Raw genomic sequence first — 15,659 nt, 5'->3', positions numbered from 1 at the left:
CTCTGGCGTGGTGAACATGGCGGCCGGATGCGACCCCCCGCGGAGCGCAGGCCGAGGGCGCCCGAGTGCAGTGCGCTTCCCACCCCTTGTTCCGCCTTGGCCCTGGGCGCCTCGCGGGGGAATGTAGGTCGGAGCGGCGGAGCGCAAAACCGTTAAACCGCGGAAGCACAGAAGTTCTTCCCGGGGCTTCCGCGCGGGGCTGGGGGCTCCCGGGGGACTTGGGCATCACGCCCACCAGAGGCCGCCCCGCTCCCGGCCAGGCTCAGAACCTTTCCCGAGGTTGGGGGGCCATTTTGATATCTCGTGCCCAGATCAGGATCCCCCTCGCCTTCGAGTCCCAAAAGGTGTCCCGGGGCCGGTGAGGAGGGGCGCACTTAGCCACCGTTTCCACATAAAGTGCCCGCCTTGTCACTACAGCTGTGCCGGAGTGAGGAAGAACCCGGCACGGGACTCAGGGCAGGGTTCCTGCATATCTCATTTAACGGGAGCCTGTGAAAATTGGCACCAGTGAGCCTTTTGTGTGTGCCCTAACGGCTGGTGGTCTTACATTAAGGACAACGAGAAAAAAGGGAACCGTCAGGAAAACTTGCATTCAGTTTCCGCTTCACGGCCTCCAGGCTGGCGTGCGGAAGAACCCTGGTGGCACTCCGAGAACAGGCTCGGGTTTTCTCCGCACAAGAGTGTGCTGGCGAGTCACCTTCACATGTGTGTGGCGAGGGGCAAAACAAAACAGAGAAAAAGTGGGACAAAAATGGAAGAGTGGCGTTTGGGACCCCAGCTCCTCTAGGAAAATAGATGGCACGAAGAGATTCACATTGTGCTCGTGGAGGCCAACAGCCAAACGTAAAGGCAGCCCTCTTGGGGCTGTCCGGGGTCAGGCATTTGGGGTCCTGAAGGTTGCGGGGCAGCTCCCTTGGGCCACCTTGGGGAGGACCCCAGGTGGGTGGGCAGCTCATTAGCATGGCTGACCCAGATCTGGGGTGGGGTGGGGGCATCTGCAAAACAGTGCCTTTTTCTGAAGAGAACAATGGGGGTTGTCTTTCTTCCTTTACAGTGCACAAAGAAGATGGCTTTGGAGCAAGAATTTGGAATATGCATTTAAGTTGTAGTGCTTTGCATTGGAAACCCTGACAATTGAAATAAGCCAGCCCTATAGTACCTTAAGTCCTTTTCTTATGTGTGATTCTTGCAAGTCAAAGGGGATGGAGTCTCTTCGAGCCTTCCTCGGAAACCTGTTTTGAAATTGCCACCAAACAATTTTGTTTCCTTTCCTGTGGGTGAAGTTTCCTTCCCGGGCTCGGCCATCCCCCCCCCCAATCCCCTCACTGGAAAGTATATTGACATCTTTGAAAGATCAAAGGAAGTATTTAGGGCTTGCTGGATACTTTATTTTTGCCTGTCTTAGTTTGAACCCTGAAGTTTGAACATTTTGAATGTGGTTCTTGGTACCAAAAGTGTGGAAAATGAAAATTCATTAATTTTTACAAAGCATGAGCCAATGGCTAGGCAATGAGGAGTCGGTCTCTTTTAAGAGCTACAGAGCACAGATTGTCTGTTAGTTGACTTCAAAACCAAGCTAAAGAAGCAGTGGTGAACTGTCTCCCCTGGAAGCCTTCAGAGCTCTCTGGGTCACTTGATACGTTAAAACTCTGGTTGATTTTCCTGGGAGTTCTGTGAATGGAATTTCTGCAAAACTGGGCAAGTGATAAATTGGTAGAATTCTATTTGTTTGAATGCCTGCTCGGAAGGGCACTGCCTTCCCCACTGAGGTTTGGTTTCTATCATAACTACTGAAATTTACAGTTTGGAAAACAAGTTTGCAGGAAGCATTTAAAGGGTGCAGGGGTCAGAGGATTTGAACTAATGGTAACTTTTAACACCTGATCCAAACTGCTCTGAATAACATTAGAGGAACTCCCATTTCAAGAAATCGGTTCCAAGTAAAGAAATTCTATTCCTCTAAAAGAGTCTAACCAACCAACCACTTTTCTCTATTTTGAATCTGATGAAAATTCACCCTGTTTACTAATTGGATGAGTAGAGAGAAAGACAAATTTTCCAGTAACTGTAAAAACAGCCTTCACCAGATAGCATGCTTAAAATGTTTCATCTCTGCTAGGGTGCATATGTCGTGTCATGTGTTTTATTACAAAATACAACCAACGTAGAGGCTATTTGAATTTCAGGCGTTAAAAAAGAAAAGATTTCATTGATTTTATTGTCCACTAGCATTGAAAACAACATATCCCAGTAGCATTTTATGAAACTTTTCTAAGAGTAGTTGTGGCCTATGTTGACCTATCTGCAGTTTACTTTTTGTTTTTTTACCAGTGTTGTCCTGCTTGGTATCCGGGACAGTCTCTAATTCCTGACGAAGAACTTGATACTGACGTTGGTCTGCAGCAGCCAGCCCTCCATAACACTACCTATCCTAAATGCAGGGTTAATGCCGAACCTACTGTGCAAGAAATGATTTACTGATGAGGTTTCAAAGAAAACCACATCAATTTGGATGTCTGTTACCTTGAAGTGATCATTTTAAGAGTAGTAGCTTCTTCCCTAGGTATAAAAAAAGACTATTTTCTTCTTGCGGTGTATTTCATTCTGTGTTGAGCAATCATTTGTGAAATGAAAAAGCAGAAAAGCTATCCCCCACCCCCAATTTCGGATTGATAAATGGGAAGATGGAGGTAAAGACTGGCCTAATTCATAACCCAGTGTATATTATCTCATGCATTGTGTTGACCTTGTTGAAAATCTTTTTCAGATATCCGCATTCCACATGTAGTACGAAAATGTTTAAAACTAGAAACACGGAGGCTTGTTTTGTTAATTTCATGTTTGTGTTCAAAAAGCAATGCCCAGCATCCCTACTGTTGTTGTTTGACTTAAATAAAACCATTTAACTTTTTTTAGTGAGTATTGCTTTATTACAGTAACTATCGCCCCTAAATGCTCTTACTTAACCTGTTGAATCTGGCAATTTATATTCAACTTTTTTTTATGGTATCCTGGGTTTTCACTGAGTAATAAACTTGAAGAAACGACCCACTGAACAAACCCCAATTGACTCTGCAGCGCAGTGTTTTCCTGCAGAGGCTCAGGGCCAGGTGCTGGGGAGGTCAGGGGGACATTCAAAGTGGAGGATTGGTGTGATAAGAAGGAAGGGATGGAGGCAGCAGTTTGGAGGGAAAAAAACAAAAGAGCATTTGAGCAGCACTATTTGGGTGAGAAAAAGGGAAAGAATAACCTCAAAGGTTTAAAGAAGCCCTCTGTGGCACTGGAGAGAGGGCATTTCCACGTGTGCATTATGTGTGTATTATTCGGAAGCCTCTAAAGTGCTCCTCGGTGTCAACAACTTGGCAAGCATTGATTAGAACACTTAGAGAATCATGGAATCTAGGTGTTATTAAAACACAAGTTGCCATTAATTAACTGTAGTGTTAGAGAAGATGAAGACACTTCAGAGAAATTCTTAGAACTCCAGATACTTGATTTCTCATTTTAAATTTAACAGCCATAATCTAATGTAATCTGTGAATGGCCATCATTCTATTTATTTGGCATGATTATGCCATGATGAGACCTTATAAAAGTGCAGTCTGATAGAGTATATTGCTATTGGTCCTTTAGATCCAGTTTTATTGAAAATTCCACACAATAGCCTGATGATCCTGTCATTTTTCAGTGGAAGGGAACCATCATCTCCCTTTGATCCTTGTGGTGCATTTGTATCAAGAGTAGGAAGATGGACCAGTTCCAGAATGCTGTGAATCTTTGATTCTCGGCTCTCAAACACTTCATGAGTTTTGATCCCCTGCAACCATGTTGGGAGAACTGTTGGTGTTTTTGTTTTTTAAGAACAAGAACTGTGTTCTTTCTGAGAGGCAGTGGAGTATTATAGGGGATTGTTAAAAAGCCCTTGGAAGGTCAACTACAAAGTTGTGCTGGAGCCCGTGGCACTGTGAAAATAATACCTCCTCGGCTTGTTCTAAGGCTGAAGGAAGAAAATGTCCCTAAAGAGCCTGACACACTGTTGTCCCTGAACAAATGTCCTCTTCTTCCTGCAGGCAGTTATTGGTTCATTCCTTTGGAGGAGTTTTCTATGTGTCATATTAGCAAATCTTTTACTAAAAACATGCGGTGGTTTGTACTGCAGTTCAAATGAGTACAGTTTTCAGAAAAATGGATGGAAGCTTGGGGCATGTAAGAAATACTGCACTTCTTAAGCATAATCACTACATCAGGCGTGGTGGTTTATGAACATAGCGATGAATATTTAAACAGGTAAAATTAAAGTGTTGTTAAATGCCTGTTCATTATCTTCCAATGAATACACTTAGATCAAAATAAGTTGTGTACTTAAAATGTGTAAACATGGTAATTTAATGGTTGACTTTTAATTTGATAGAGTTTTTACTTTAGTCAATAGCTTGGTTCCAAAATTATATTAAAATTCAATGACAATGTTATAATGTTAAAATTGGCTTTCACATGTAACAAAAAGATTTAATCTTACGGTGTCTTAAATTATTCAGTTTTCCCCTACTAAATTTATGTTACCATCATGCTGGTGTGACTATGGAGGAATGAGACTGATTTTATCCTGATGGCTTGGAAGCTAGCTCTGAGAGCAATTCCCAAAGAGGAGTACCCAAAATGTTTCGACCAACATCAGCATCCTTAGAATCAGTTTAGGGACTCCCAAGGTGACGGGCTCACTTAAGATGTAAAAAAGCAAAACAAACAATGGCCACCAGTCTTACTACTATACAACAATACTTTGGGTTTTATTATGTCTTAAAAGGGTACCCTGATTATTTTGTGTTAATAGGCCTGAAGCTGGACTGAAGACAGCGTAGAAATGCTGTGAAATGTATTTTCTTCAACACAGTGACATGTATTTTTTCCCCTCAATTGTAGGTCTATTTCTGCAGTGAAACAAAAGAAAAACACCAACACACTAAGCTTTTCCCAGATGAGTTGTCTGGGTGGGAAATGTTTCTTTCCTTCTCATTGATTTTAGGGACTTGGGGCTTCCCAGAGAGCCTGTGCTGTTGAATGGTAATGGCTTTTGTCCGGAGGCCTGGGGGACTTTTCATTATTTTTTCTTCACTGGTTTATCACCTTTGTCTATCTCTGTCTTCCTGACTGTCGTGTAGTTACCCTGCCCTGTTGGACTGGGATGGTGGTGGGGTTTCTCAGGAAGCCCTGTAAAACTTATTCTGAATCTTGGTTGGTTGTAACGCAAGAAGAGCAAGGTTATATTAAATGGCCCATTTCAAAACTGCTGTCTCTCTGTCTCAAGCAGTGCTGTAGTGCTACCCGTGGCGGGATTGGCTTACAGGTGAGATGACTCCGGAGTCCCAAGAATCAAGCCACCCAGCACAGTCTTTCCCTACAAGAACAAGGGCTAGCAGGACACCCTCTTAGAGTCTTAGAGCAGTAGTCCTTTTCTGTTGTCTTTTATTGGACTTTGCTCAGACAAACGTTTTGAAAATTGTCCCAGAGTCAACAATGGGACATGATTTGGGACAGGTAAAGAAATGCCTTTACCATCTTGATATAAATCCAGTGCATAGAAATGGTTTACAAATAAGTCACTAATGTTACCTCACCAAAACTCACATGGAAAAACTGCACTCGTAATATTCTTGCAGTTAATCCCCAAGAGATTATGTAACCTGATACCATTTCTTTGAGACCTTGCTATCCGTAACAGCAACAACAAAAATATTTTAGCTAGGGTATCCACAAAGGTGTGACATCTTATTGGCTGCAGTGATAACCCAAAACAGAAGGTGTTTCGTTAACTTCTGACCACTGACGTAGGAAATGAAGACGTTCAGTTGAGCGACATGATGATTTCAATTGACTCATCAATCGCCAGTATGTAGCAGCCATCACGTTTCACTTTGCTAACAAGCTGATAACCCACGTCTGATGCCAACAACTCTGGGCCTTCAAACAAATGCCATGTTTGGTAACGAAATCTTTACACGGTCAGTATGCACTTCAGCATCCGTCTTTTCCTCCAGCACAGCAGCTGCCCGTGTGTTCCATCAGACATCTCTTCCTTGATCACTTCTGAGACTTCCATGGGTTGTGAACCTGATCTGCTGGTTTCTCAGAGATGAGAAATGAGGTTTCTTCCATTGAATCACCTTATGTTGTTGAACACTGAATGAAATAGTCTTTATGTCCAAGACCCTAGATTTAACCTTGTGAATGAGACTGCAAGGAAGCATTCTCCCCAGAATTTCTGATAAGAAGACAGTGTTGTGAAAGAAATTGAGTGGGGGAAGAGAACTAAACTGTAATTTAGGGAAAACATTAAGGACATCTTTTCTGTTGTCTTTGCTAAGGGTACTTGAAACTTCACACCACTTTCACAGTGTTGAAAAGCTTCAGTGCTTTAAGGCATTACTCTGGACCTCTGAAATGACAAAATTATGATGGTAAAAGTGATTAGAAATGTATGCAATTCTTCAGTGAGCTCTGCTTAACTGCGTAATTTGCTTATCTGCAGAAACCCGAGGAAGTCTTAATCTCTAGTTTGCATGTGTCTGGATCACATGCATCTGGCTCCATTAGAGTCCATGTCATTGCATATTGACTAATTGCATAATACAGCTATTTGAACACTGAATTGAAACCCAAATGCTGCTACTGACAGTGTAAGCATTTTGGGTAAGTGAATAGTTAGAATATAGTACTTGAAAATCTGAACACAAGACAATAGTCACTTCATTTTAAAACAAACAAACAAACAAGAGTCCCGAGACATTTTGCAATTCATAAATAAACCAGTCTGATTTTCTATTGGGCAAATATTAAATCAAAAAACGAATCAGCAATTGATCAATCTAAACTCTTCATACCCAATAAATGTTTTATCAAATTTTCTACGCTTGCTTCTTTTAAGTGTTATAAATTGAGCATCCACATACAGTATAAATATGTTATTGAAAATCAAATATTTTGAAAAGGTAATTGTGCATTTGTTTTACATTTTTTTTTTAAATGTATGGCCTCGGGCCCTTTTTGTTGGAGTAGAAGGACAGTTGATTCTGTAAGCTGCATTAATTGAAACATACTTGGTGCATATGTGGTGTTCAGTAAAGGACCCATGGCTTGTGTGTGCACACATATACATTAGTTTAGATTAAAAGTATGTGTTCACGGGAGTCTGGTGTTCAAAACTAAAGGCTCCCGTAGCATCAGTACAGACAAGTCTCTAGCTAAAATTGACAAAACCCATTCCTTCAATACTATAAAAAGATTGCAGTGGCTGTGCTAAGTGTATATTAACTAATAGGAAATATTTACATCTGATTTTTATATGTATTGTCTAGAACGAAAGAAGTGGGGAACCTCCTTGGTCCTCAAGTTGAGGTTTGGCCCCGAGCTTGTGTTGTGTTTGGGCTCTCTTTTCCCCTGATGTCATGGGCTTTTCCAGTCCTTCCTAAATGGTTCCATTCAAGTCATAATCTGAGGAACATTCCAGGATCTTCTCTAGTTTACCCTTTGAAGAATGCTCTCTGGCCAAGTTTTCACTACAGTCCTCCTTGGTTTCATTAGGCATTCTAAGACTCAGAGGGTGGCTATGTCTAATTGAAGCTAAACTGTCATTTCAGAAAACATCCAATAGTAATCTTGAACTTACTGTGTATGTTTCAACTGGTTGATTCACGAAATCAACTGAGTGTTCTGGCATCAGACTTTGTCCATACAGACAAAATGAAGTGGAGAGTCAGAAAATTATGCATATAGCTGTGTGTTAAAGAAAAATAATTTTGCATCTACTATGTTTCAAGTTTGTCACAATGTCCACCAATGAATGAGTATTGAATAAATGAGTGAGTAACTCCAAGTTGGCTTTCAAGGAATCGACTGTATAACTTAACTGACATTTTATTTTTGCTCATTTAGATATTTCTACACAATTTTGATTGTATGGAGGACATATATGTGTGGGCTATTGGTCACCAGTATCAAAATTTCTTGGGCCCAGCTCAGAAATGAAATCCAGTTGCTCAGGTGTGCCAGGTGAATCTGATAGTTATGAACGTTTTAGAACCACTATTTTATGGAGAAAGACTAAATCAAAACACTTTTTCTTAACTACCAGTTTATCTTCTTGTTCACCAGTGTCTTTTAACCACCCAGTGTATCAAAATGACCTGCCAATTAATAAACTCCAAAACGACTTTTATCTGAGGCCAATTTTTTCCCCTACTGTGGACAATTGTCTCAATTCTCTCAGCTTCATTTTGCCAAAGGAGAACTGCCAACCATTTAGAGACGGGTAGTTGCAGATCTGAGGACAAATTGGTTTCTTTAAGCAGGGAGTAGAATCCTCAGCATGTGTTTGTTTGATTTAACATTTAACTTAAATGCACAAACCAAAGCCTTTTTGTATTTCTGATCATTTCCCATTCATTATGCCAAAAGTCCTCCTCCAGTTTTCTGCTACTTTCTGTGTCAATGATCATGACATATTAAAAATGGTAACATTCTAAATACTGTGCTGTCTTAAGAATTGCTAGCACTTCCTGAATCGGAAAATAATGCCCTTTTTCTTTCAATAATGAGTGAGAACAATAATTCTTTCACCTTCTCTATACTTCTGTTAGACAGAAATTACAACCGCATTACTTGGGAGGAAAAGCCAACTCTAAAGTTAACTTTCGGCATTATGAGTGCTAAAGGATTGTTTTTCCATTATATTAAAGAAAATACCTGTTGGAATGCAGCAAGTAGAGATCTTTCGTATTTTCTAAGCCACAGAGGGCTCTCTGCTGAGTCTTTTCAATACAGGTAATTCCAACTAATAACGAATTATGTTCCAAAAGTTCCTTTTAAAGTTTTTGGTTATATTAAACAGAATTTTTTTCTCCCTAGAATCAGTGATAGAGCACCTGGCTTATCTCACAAAAAGGGTTTTATTTATTTTTTTATTATTATTATTCCTCTATTTTAATCTAACTCACAATGCAGTCGGTGATGATATCATGATAGGAGAAGTGGTGGCCCAACACAACCGCAGATACTAAAGGACCACCTTTGCTCTCTTCCTCCCTGACTGTGCAGACAAAATGGGGGTTGAGAAGAGACCTCCTTCCTCTTCTGTATTGCACCCTTTTGCTCCATCTACTTGAGGGTTGAGGGGAGGTGGGGAGATCTCTGCAACCAAAGATGCCAGGCATCTGATATAAGATCCAGACTGTAGCCACAGGGGAACACACTGACAAGTGCGTTGGTGTTTGTAAGACCGGGGCTTTGTAAGGCAGCATCTTCTCTCTTTTCAGAACACCTCCCCCCCCTCCTATTCTACCTTGAAAAGGTCTACCCTTATCTCAGTTTAAACCTTTGTTTCCAAGTCAGAAGCAAAAAAAACCAAGTGAGTCTACCCAAAGTTAGAGAAAAAGCAGCAGTGAGGGAAAAGAATTTTAGCAATGATCATGTCATCACCCCAAGAAATGCATTCTTGACCTAATTTTTGTATGTTTTGTTTTAGCAGTTGTAAATTGTGTTCATTCCAAAAAATGAAAACTGCTTTTTCCAACTTCATTTTTCTATTTCTGTCCCATTTGTTCTCAAAAATATATATACATTTCCTCCAATCAGGACGTTGATTCATATCAAGCCCTTTTCTATCTTGAGGCGAAAGTACAATAATGTCCACATAAGTAGTGTTTGCAGAAAAGAATTGTACAAAGAAAGAAAGCTTTATTTTTGTCTGTGGCTTCTGGCTTTTTTAGCTCCTTTTTTTTTTTTTTTTTTAAACAGTTACCATTTCCTGAGGACTTTTTGAGTGCATGATTTACTTAGATGTCGAGTTTAGATTTAGGAAACATGACATGTAAGTAAATAACGCACCCAAAAAGTAGCTCATTCGCTCTATAATATTTTTAGTTGTGTGGGTCCAAATTTCAAGCAACTTCTGTAACCCTTCCAATATCTTATACCTTTTTATGTACTGATTTTTGTATTTTTCATGTCAAAATTCAATGTCAGAATTTCAACTGTAGGTGTTAGAACAATTTTTAGTGAAACAACTGGTGCATTAAACACAATGACTTTGTAACAAATGGCAGTACATGTTTTCCATTTAGCACTGACCTGAAGTTGAAGAGAACACAAGTATGACAAACCAGGAGCTTTCTAATAGCTTTGGAACTCATCTCTGAATTGCTACATATTAAGAGATGCAATTGAAAGACCACCCTTCCAGGCTGCTGTTACGAAATGTCCTTATTCTTCCTCATCCCTTGGATTCTGAAGAGGTCTAGGGAGGTAGCCCTTGCTAATACTGTATACTCAGTAAACAGGCCCCCTTCTTCATGGTGCTGCCTCCAAATAGTTTTCATTGGCAGTTTGTGAACTTCCCTGGATTTTTAAAGACTCTCCTTATTGTTCCATAAAATGCAATTTCCTTTGTCTTTTCAGTTCCTTTTCTGCTGTTTTAAGAATAGAGCTTAAAAGTAAGATAAAAGGCCTAATACTTTCCATCATAAAAAGTTGTAATGACAGGTCTCACTAATTAAAGTGTAACAATGGGAAGATTAGTCTTTCAGTTAGCTTTGTGTTGAATCTATACAGTATTTTCAAAAGCCCTAACTCAGAACAGATTGGAGTACAACATCTTTAAAATAAAAACATTCACACATGGCTTTTATTACAACATGTACACCAAATAGAGGCATGGTACAGTAGGGCTTCCAGAATGCAGTAAAATGGGAAACCTTCCCATCTCAGTGAAAACCTTACTGCCTGGGAAACCCAAGGAGGGGTCACTATGAGTCAGCGCTGACTTGAAGGCACATAACAACAACACAACATTCTACTACCAAACCAGGAAAGCTGAGGAGACTTGGAGGAAGGTCCTATGCTAATTGCGATGGCGAGGCATCCCCTGGATTCCTTGGTATCAGAGAAGTAACTGGAGCATATGTGCTTTTGACTGTGTGCGTTTCCCTCCCTCAACGAAAGAGCACGTCTTTAGGTCTATATTAGGAAAATAATTTCCCTTTCTTGTGGCTTCAATACCACCACAATGTGCCGAATGCATTATTGGAACAATAGTAGTCTCAAGGGACCAAATATCTGAAGCCATCAAAAGACATTTGATGTGTAAAACATGCTATACATGGTCTTTGCCATCGAGGCTCATAAGATATCATTTATCTGAATAACATCTAACCACACACTTCTCTGGAGATAGAAAAGTAAAAATAATCATAAGGGATCTAGAAAAATCTAGTTGGAGGCAAGCTGATGGAGCAGGATAGAGTGAGAGAGAAAATCCACATGTTTACATCAAGTTTCACAAAATGTTGAATTTAGGTGTTTAGATATTTTCGAATTAGGTCCTCATTAAGTAGAAAAGCCTTATGCAGTTTCTTCCTTCCTTCCTTCTAGTTTTCAGATTTGGTCCAAATTCCTGATTTTAAAACATGTTAAATATCTCTTATTTTCATAATATACTGTTTCAAAAAAGAGCCTCCTGAGTCCTACTTTGTCGTCTTTAATTTCTCTGTCTTCTCTTCAGCATGATTCTCCCTGAGATGTCTGAACCAGGCAACAATATCGGGTGTGTCTGACTCTATTTCAGCCCTGAGGACAGAATGTCGGCCATCTTTTCTAAGTTGGGATAATCACTATTCTAACTTAAGTGTTTGTGTTCCTTAAACAACATTTAAACACCAATAGAAGAGTCCCAAGCAAGGTGACTGTGGCTGAGTCACAGGGGGAAAGGGGATGAGACATACGAGACAAGAGAAAAGGAGAAAACGGATGCCTACTAGAAGTGTGTTGCCTTTATCTACTTTTGAAAGATGACGCTTTGCATCACTTCTTTGGCTCTAGAAGGTGACTCTGGAGGATTGTGTTGACATTCCCTTGCAATGTTTTATAATCATTTCCCATTTTTCTCTTGCACAGCCATCTCCTTCCCTCGAGTACTAATTACTGTTTCACTTAGCCGACTGTCTTTGCTCTCAGAACTCTTGCTTTACTTACACCCTCCTGTCAGATTAATGAGGAGCTCTGGTGGCACAGTGGTTAACCATTCATCTGCTAACCAAAAGGTCAGTGGTTTGAATCCACCAGCCACTCCATGGTAGAAAGATGAGGCAGTCTTCTTCCCTAAAGATTTACAGGCTTGGAAGCCCTATGGAGTCTCTATGAGTCAGAATTGACTCTATGGCAGTGGGTTTGGTTTGGGTGGGTCACATTAATCATCCTAATATGCAACTCTGATCCTGTCATTCCTGTGCTCAAGAACCTTCAATTGTTCCCCATTGCTTATCAAATTGAGTACAGATTTCATAGTCTGATATGGAAGGTCTTCCTCATTTAGGGCTGACCTGATTTCTGCAGTCAAAGTGGACTCCCTAGGAAGTATCTGAAATAGTGGTTAAGAGAACATTCCTGGAGAGTCAAATCTGAAATGGATCAAGCTCCAGCTGTGTGACTTCAGGCAATCTACTTACCTTTCTGAATCTCAGTTTCTTCATTGATGTGATGGGTATATTGCCAGCAACTGCCACATTGGGTTGTGTGAGGACTGAGCAAATAATATAAAATTCACAGAAAGCTTAGCTCAATACTGGACATGTTTTTAGGAGCAGCAGGGCATGTGTAAGGCATTTGACTACTAACCAGAAGGCTGGTGGTTCAAACCCACCAGTCACTCCTCAGAGGGAAGGCTGGGCAATCTACTTCAGTAGTGATACCACCTCGGAAACCCAAGGAGGGGTCGCTATGAGTCAAAATAGACTCAACGGCAGTGAGTTTGGTTTGGTTTTAGGGCATTTTCAACTATTTCTATCACTCACTCAGTGGTTACTTGCTGTATGCCAAGCACGAATGGAGTTAGGCCTGGAGGAGAATACGGAACTGGCTCTGATAGTTTAAAGAAACCTGAGAGATGCTCTTGTTCCTAGTGCTTAAGTAACTTAAGGAATGGGGTTCGGGTGGGGGTGGGGTGGAGTTATTATACACGAAGTTAAATGATAAAAGAACTCACAGTCAAGGCAATAATACAGGAATAGTCTCAAGGCCACACATGAGCAATTGCCAGGAGAACAGGATGTTGTTGTTGCTATGTGCTGTTGAGTCGGACCCGACTCAGCGACCCCTCCTCCTTGGGTTTTCCTGGTGGTATCACTACAGAAGTAGATTGCCCAACCTTCCGAGGAGTGGCTGGTGGGTTTGAACCGCCAGCCTTCTGGTTAGCAATCAAGGGCCTTAGGCACTATGCTACCAGGCAAACAGGATAGGTATTAGCTATTGGGATTCATCTATTCATTGGAGACATCTTGGATGCCTGGTGGAGGCTTCCAGGAAGAAGGATTTGAGCTTGTTAAGTTTTAAATGGGAGATCTGTTGGCCTAGTACCTAAGGAGGAAAAGTGTGAGGGGGTTGGAGGGAACCTGCTTCAGTTGGGCTAACAGATCATGGCTTTGTTTTGGGAAACTCCTCCTCAGTGAGCCCCTTCAATCATAAAAGTTGTCCCCCCAACCCCCCCACCTTTATTCAGGAGGAATCTTTCTTCAGAGTGAGATGTTAATCACTCTGTTTGGTGATGTAAATTGAGTTTAAACAAACTACCCTCTTCTGGAGTTAGAGAATTTTCCTTTTTCTAAAGATGGATTAAGTTTGGATTTGTTTTGGGCAGTATGGGTGTGTCTTTTTGCACACTGACTTTCTCACAATAGACTTGGAATGGAGATCAGCCCAGGGTAAGAGACTTTATCTTTCCTTAGACTCCAGTTGGAGGACAGATCTGAGCTGGACCTTGCTAGTGCTAGCTAGAGTACCTGAAAGGTGGCCTCACTGGCCACTTAGTATTATCTGAGATTGAATAAACCAGCCTTTGGCAAATAGTCTGAACTTCCATGATTATGTGTCTGGCCCTTGTTATCTGGAGGTGAGGAGTGGGATTTCCCCAGAAGGAAATTGGTCATTTAATTGTCAGTCATCCTGGGGTGGGATGACACTCAGGAGGAGAGGCGTTCTTCCTTTTTCTAATGCCAAGGGGAACAGGATCTGGATTCCCAGGCATGGAAATTTCTGGATATTCCCGTTGGTGAGGATGGAACTGGCACCTATGATAAGGATTCTGCGAGGAGGTGGGCTGGAAATTGATTGTGGATCGTAATTTGCAAACAAGTAGTTGTAAACTCCTTTTGTTAGCTGTCTTTATGCCACCTTCCCCTGCCCCCAAGCATTCTGTAAAGTTATGTTCAAAAGTACAGCCTGACTTGAAGTGCTGTGAGAAATTTAGGGAGAGCAGGGTCCCCTTCTTGAGGTAGGTGTAGGAGTGTCCTCTATAATAGATGTCTGTTTTTCGCTGGAGTCCCTGAGTGGAGCAAATGTTTAAGTGTTTGACAAGGAGCTGAAAGGTTGGTGGTTCAATGCCACCCAGACAGGCCTCGTGACCTGCTTCCAAAAGGACACAGCCTTGAAATGCTATGGAGCAGTTCTACTCTGCACACTTGGGGTCACCATGAGTCAGAATCAACTCATAGGCAACTCACAACAGCAAGTTTCTCAATACCAGAGATGCTGATTCAGTAGGTCTGGAGTACATTTCCCGAATCTGTATTTTCAGCAAACTCTCAGGTGGTTCTGATGCACAGTCAGGTTTGGGATCTAGGACTCCTCTGGAGGAGCACCTCTGCTCCTTAGGGGGAGTTTTAAGAAAAGTTATAGTATCTTTCTCTCAGTGAGAACAACGTGTAGGAGGTGATGGGTAGGGTAAAGAGAAACTTCCCTAGTAGACTCTGAACAATTTTGATACTTTTAAAACAACAATATGTTCATGATGTATGTAAAAAAAAAAAAAAAAAACAAACACTGCAATTTAGTCAGATCCAAATCATAACGACTGCTCCTTGAGTTTCCGAGGCAGTAACACTATGGAAGTAGATTGCCCAACCTTCCTTCCGAGGAGTGACTGGTAGGTTTGAACCACCAGTCTTCTGGTTAGTAGTCAAGTGCCTTAGGCACTAAGCCACTAGAGTGCCTCAAAAAAAAAAAAAAAAAATCAATCAATAAAGAATAAAGATGAAACAAAATACAGTAGAGGTGGAAAATTCAGCCCTGGCCACCTCCTTCATAGGGTATCCAGAACCAAATGAGCAGTGGGAGGGAAAGGCTAGAACAGCGCAGACTGTCACACAACTCTCAAAGCTCTTAAAAGATGAGCATTACTTTTATAGTTTGAAAAGAATATGGAAGTGTGTTTTTTGCCTTAATAAAGAGAGAAAAAAGAAAAGGGAGGTGAACATACCTTTGTTTAAATTGAATCTCATACTACATGCTCTGCAGGGATTGAAGATCCTTTTGTTAAGCAAATAATCACTCCCTAATTCTCCTTTGTATGAGCACAGAATTTTTTATGGGATTTTCCTTGAGGGAGACCCATGTAATGGAGCATGTCATAGAATTTCCAAAAATGTTTACAGGAAAGTAATAGTTTGGGAAAATGTGACACCTAGTACATTTTAGAAACTTCTAATGTTACATCCGTCACTAAAGTGCCAAGCATTTCAGACCACCAGCTTTTTTTTTTCTTTTTTAACATATGTCACACCAATGACTACATGTCACAGGAAGTTGCTAACCTAATTTATATGATTTGAAAGTGT

General features: G+C 41.0%; 1 protein-coding gene across 1 annotated transcript in view; it reads left to right on the top strand.

Moving 5' to 3' along the window:
* Positions 1-2,481, top strand: part of ZIC3 (Zic family member 3) — a 10,119-nt gene extending 7,638 nt beyond the window's left edge. The window contains exon 4 of the mRNA XM_042782418.1: positions 2,332-2,481. Coding sequence (XP_042638352.1) covers positions 2,332-2,481 — 150 coding nt within the window. The remainder of the gene's footprint in view (positions 1-2,331) is intronic.
* The last annotated feature ends 13,178 nt before the right edge of the window (positions 2,482-15,659 follow it).

Source organism: Orycteropus afer, unplaced genomic scaffold (genome assembly GCF_000298275.1).
Source record: "Orycteropus afer afer isolate SDZICR_OR568_19922 unplaced genomic scaffold, OryAfe1.0 scaffold00310, whole genome shotgun sequence".
NCBI lineage: Eukaryota > Metazoa > Chordata > Mammalia > Tubulidentata > Orycteropodidae > Orycteropus > Orycteropus afer.
This window is presented reverse-complemented; position numbering and strand designations above follow the sequence as displayed.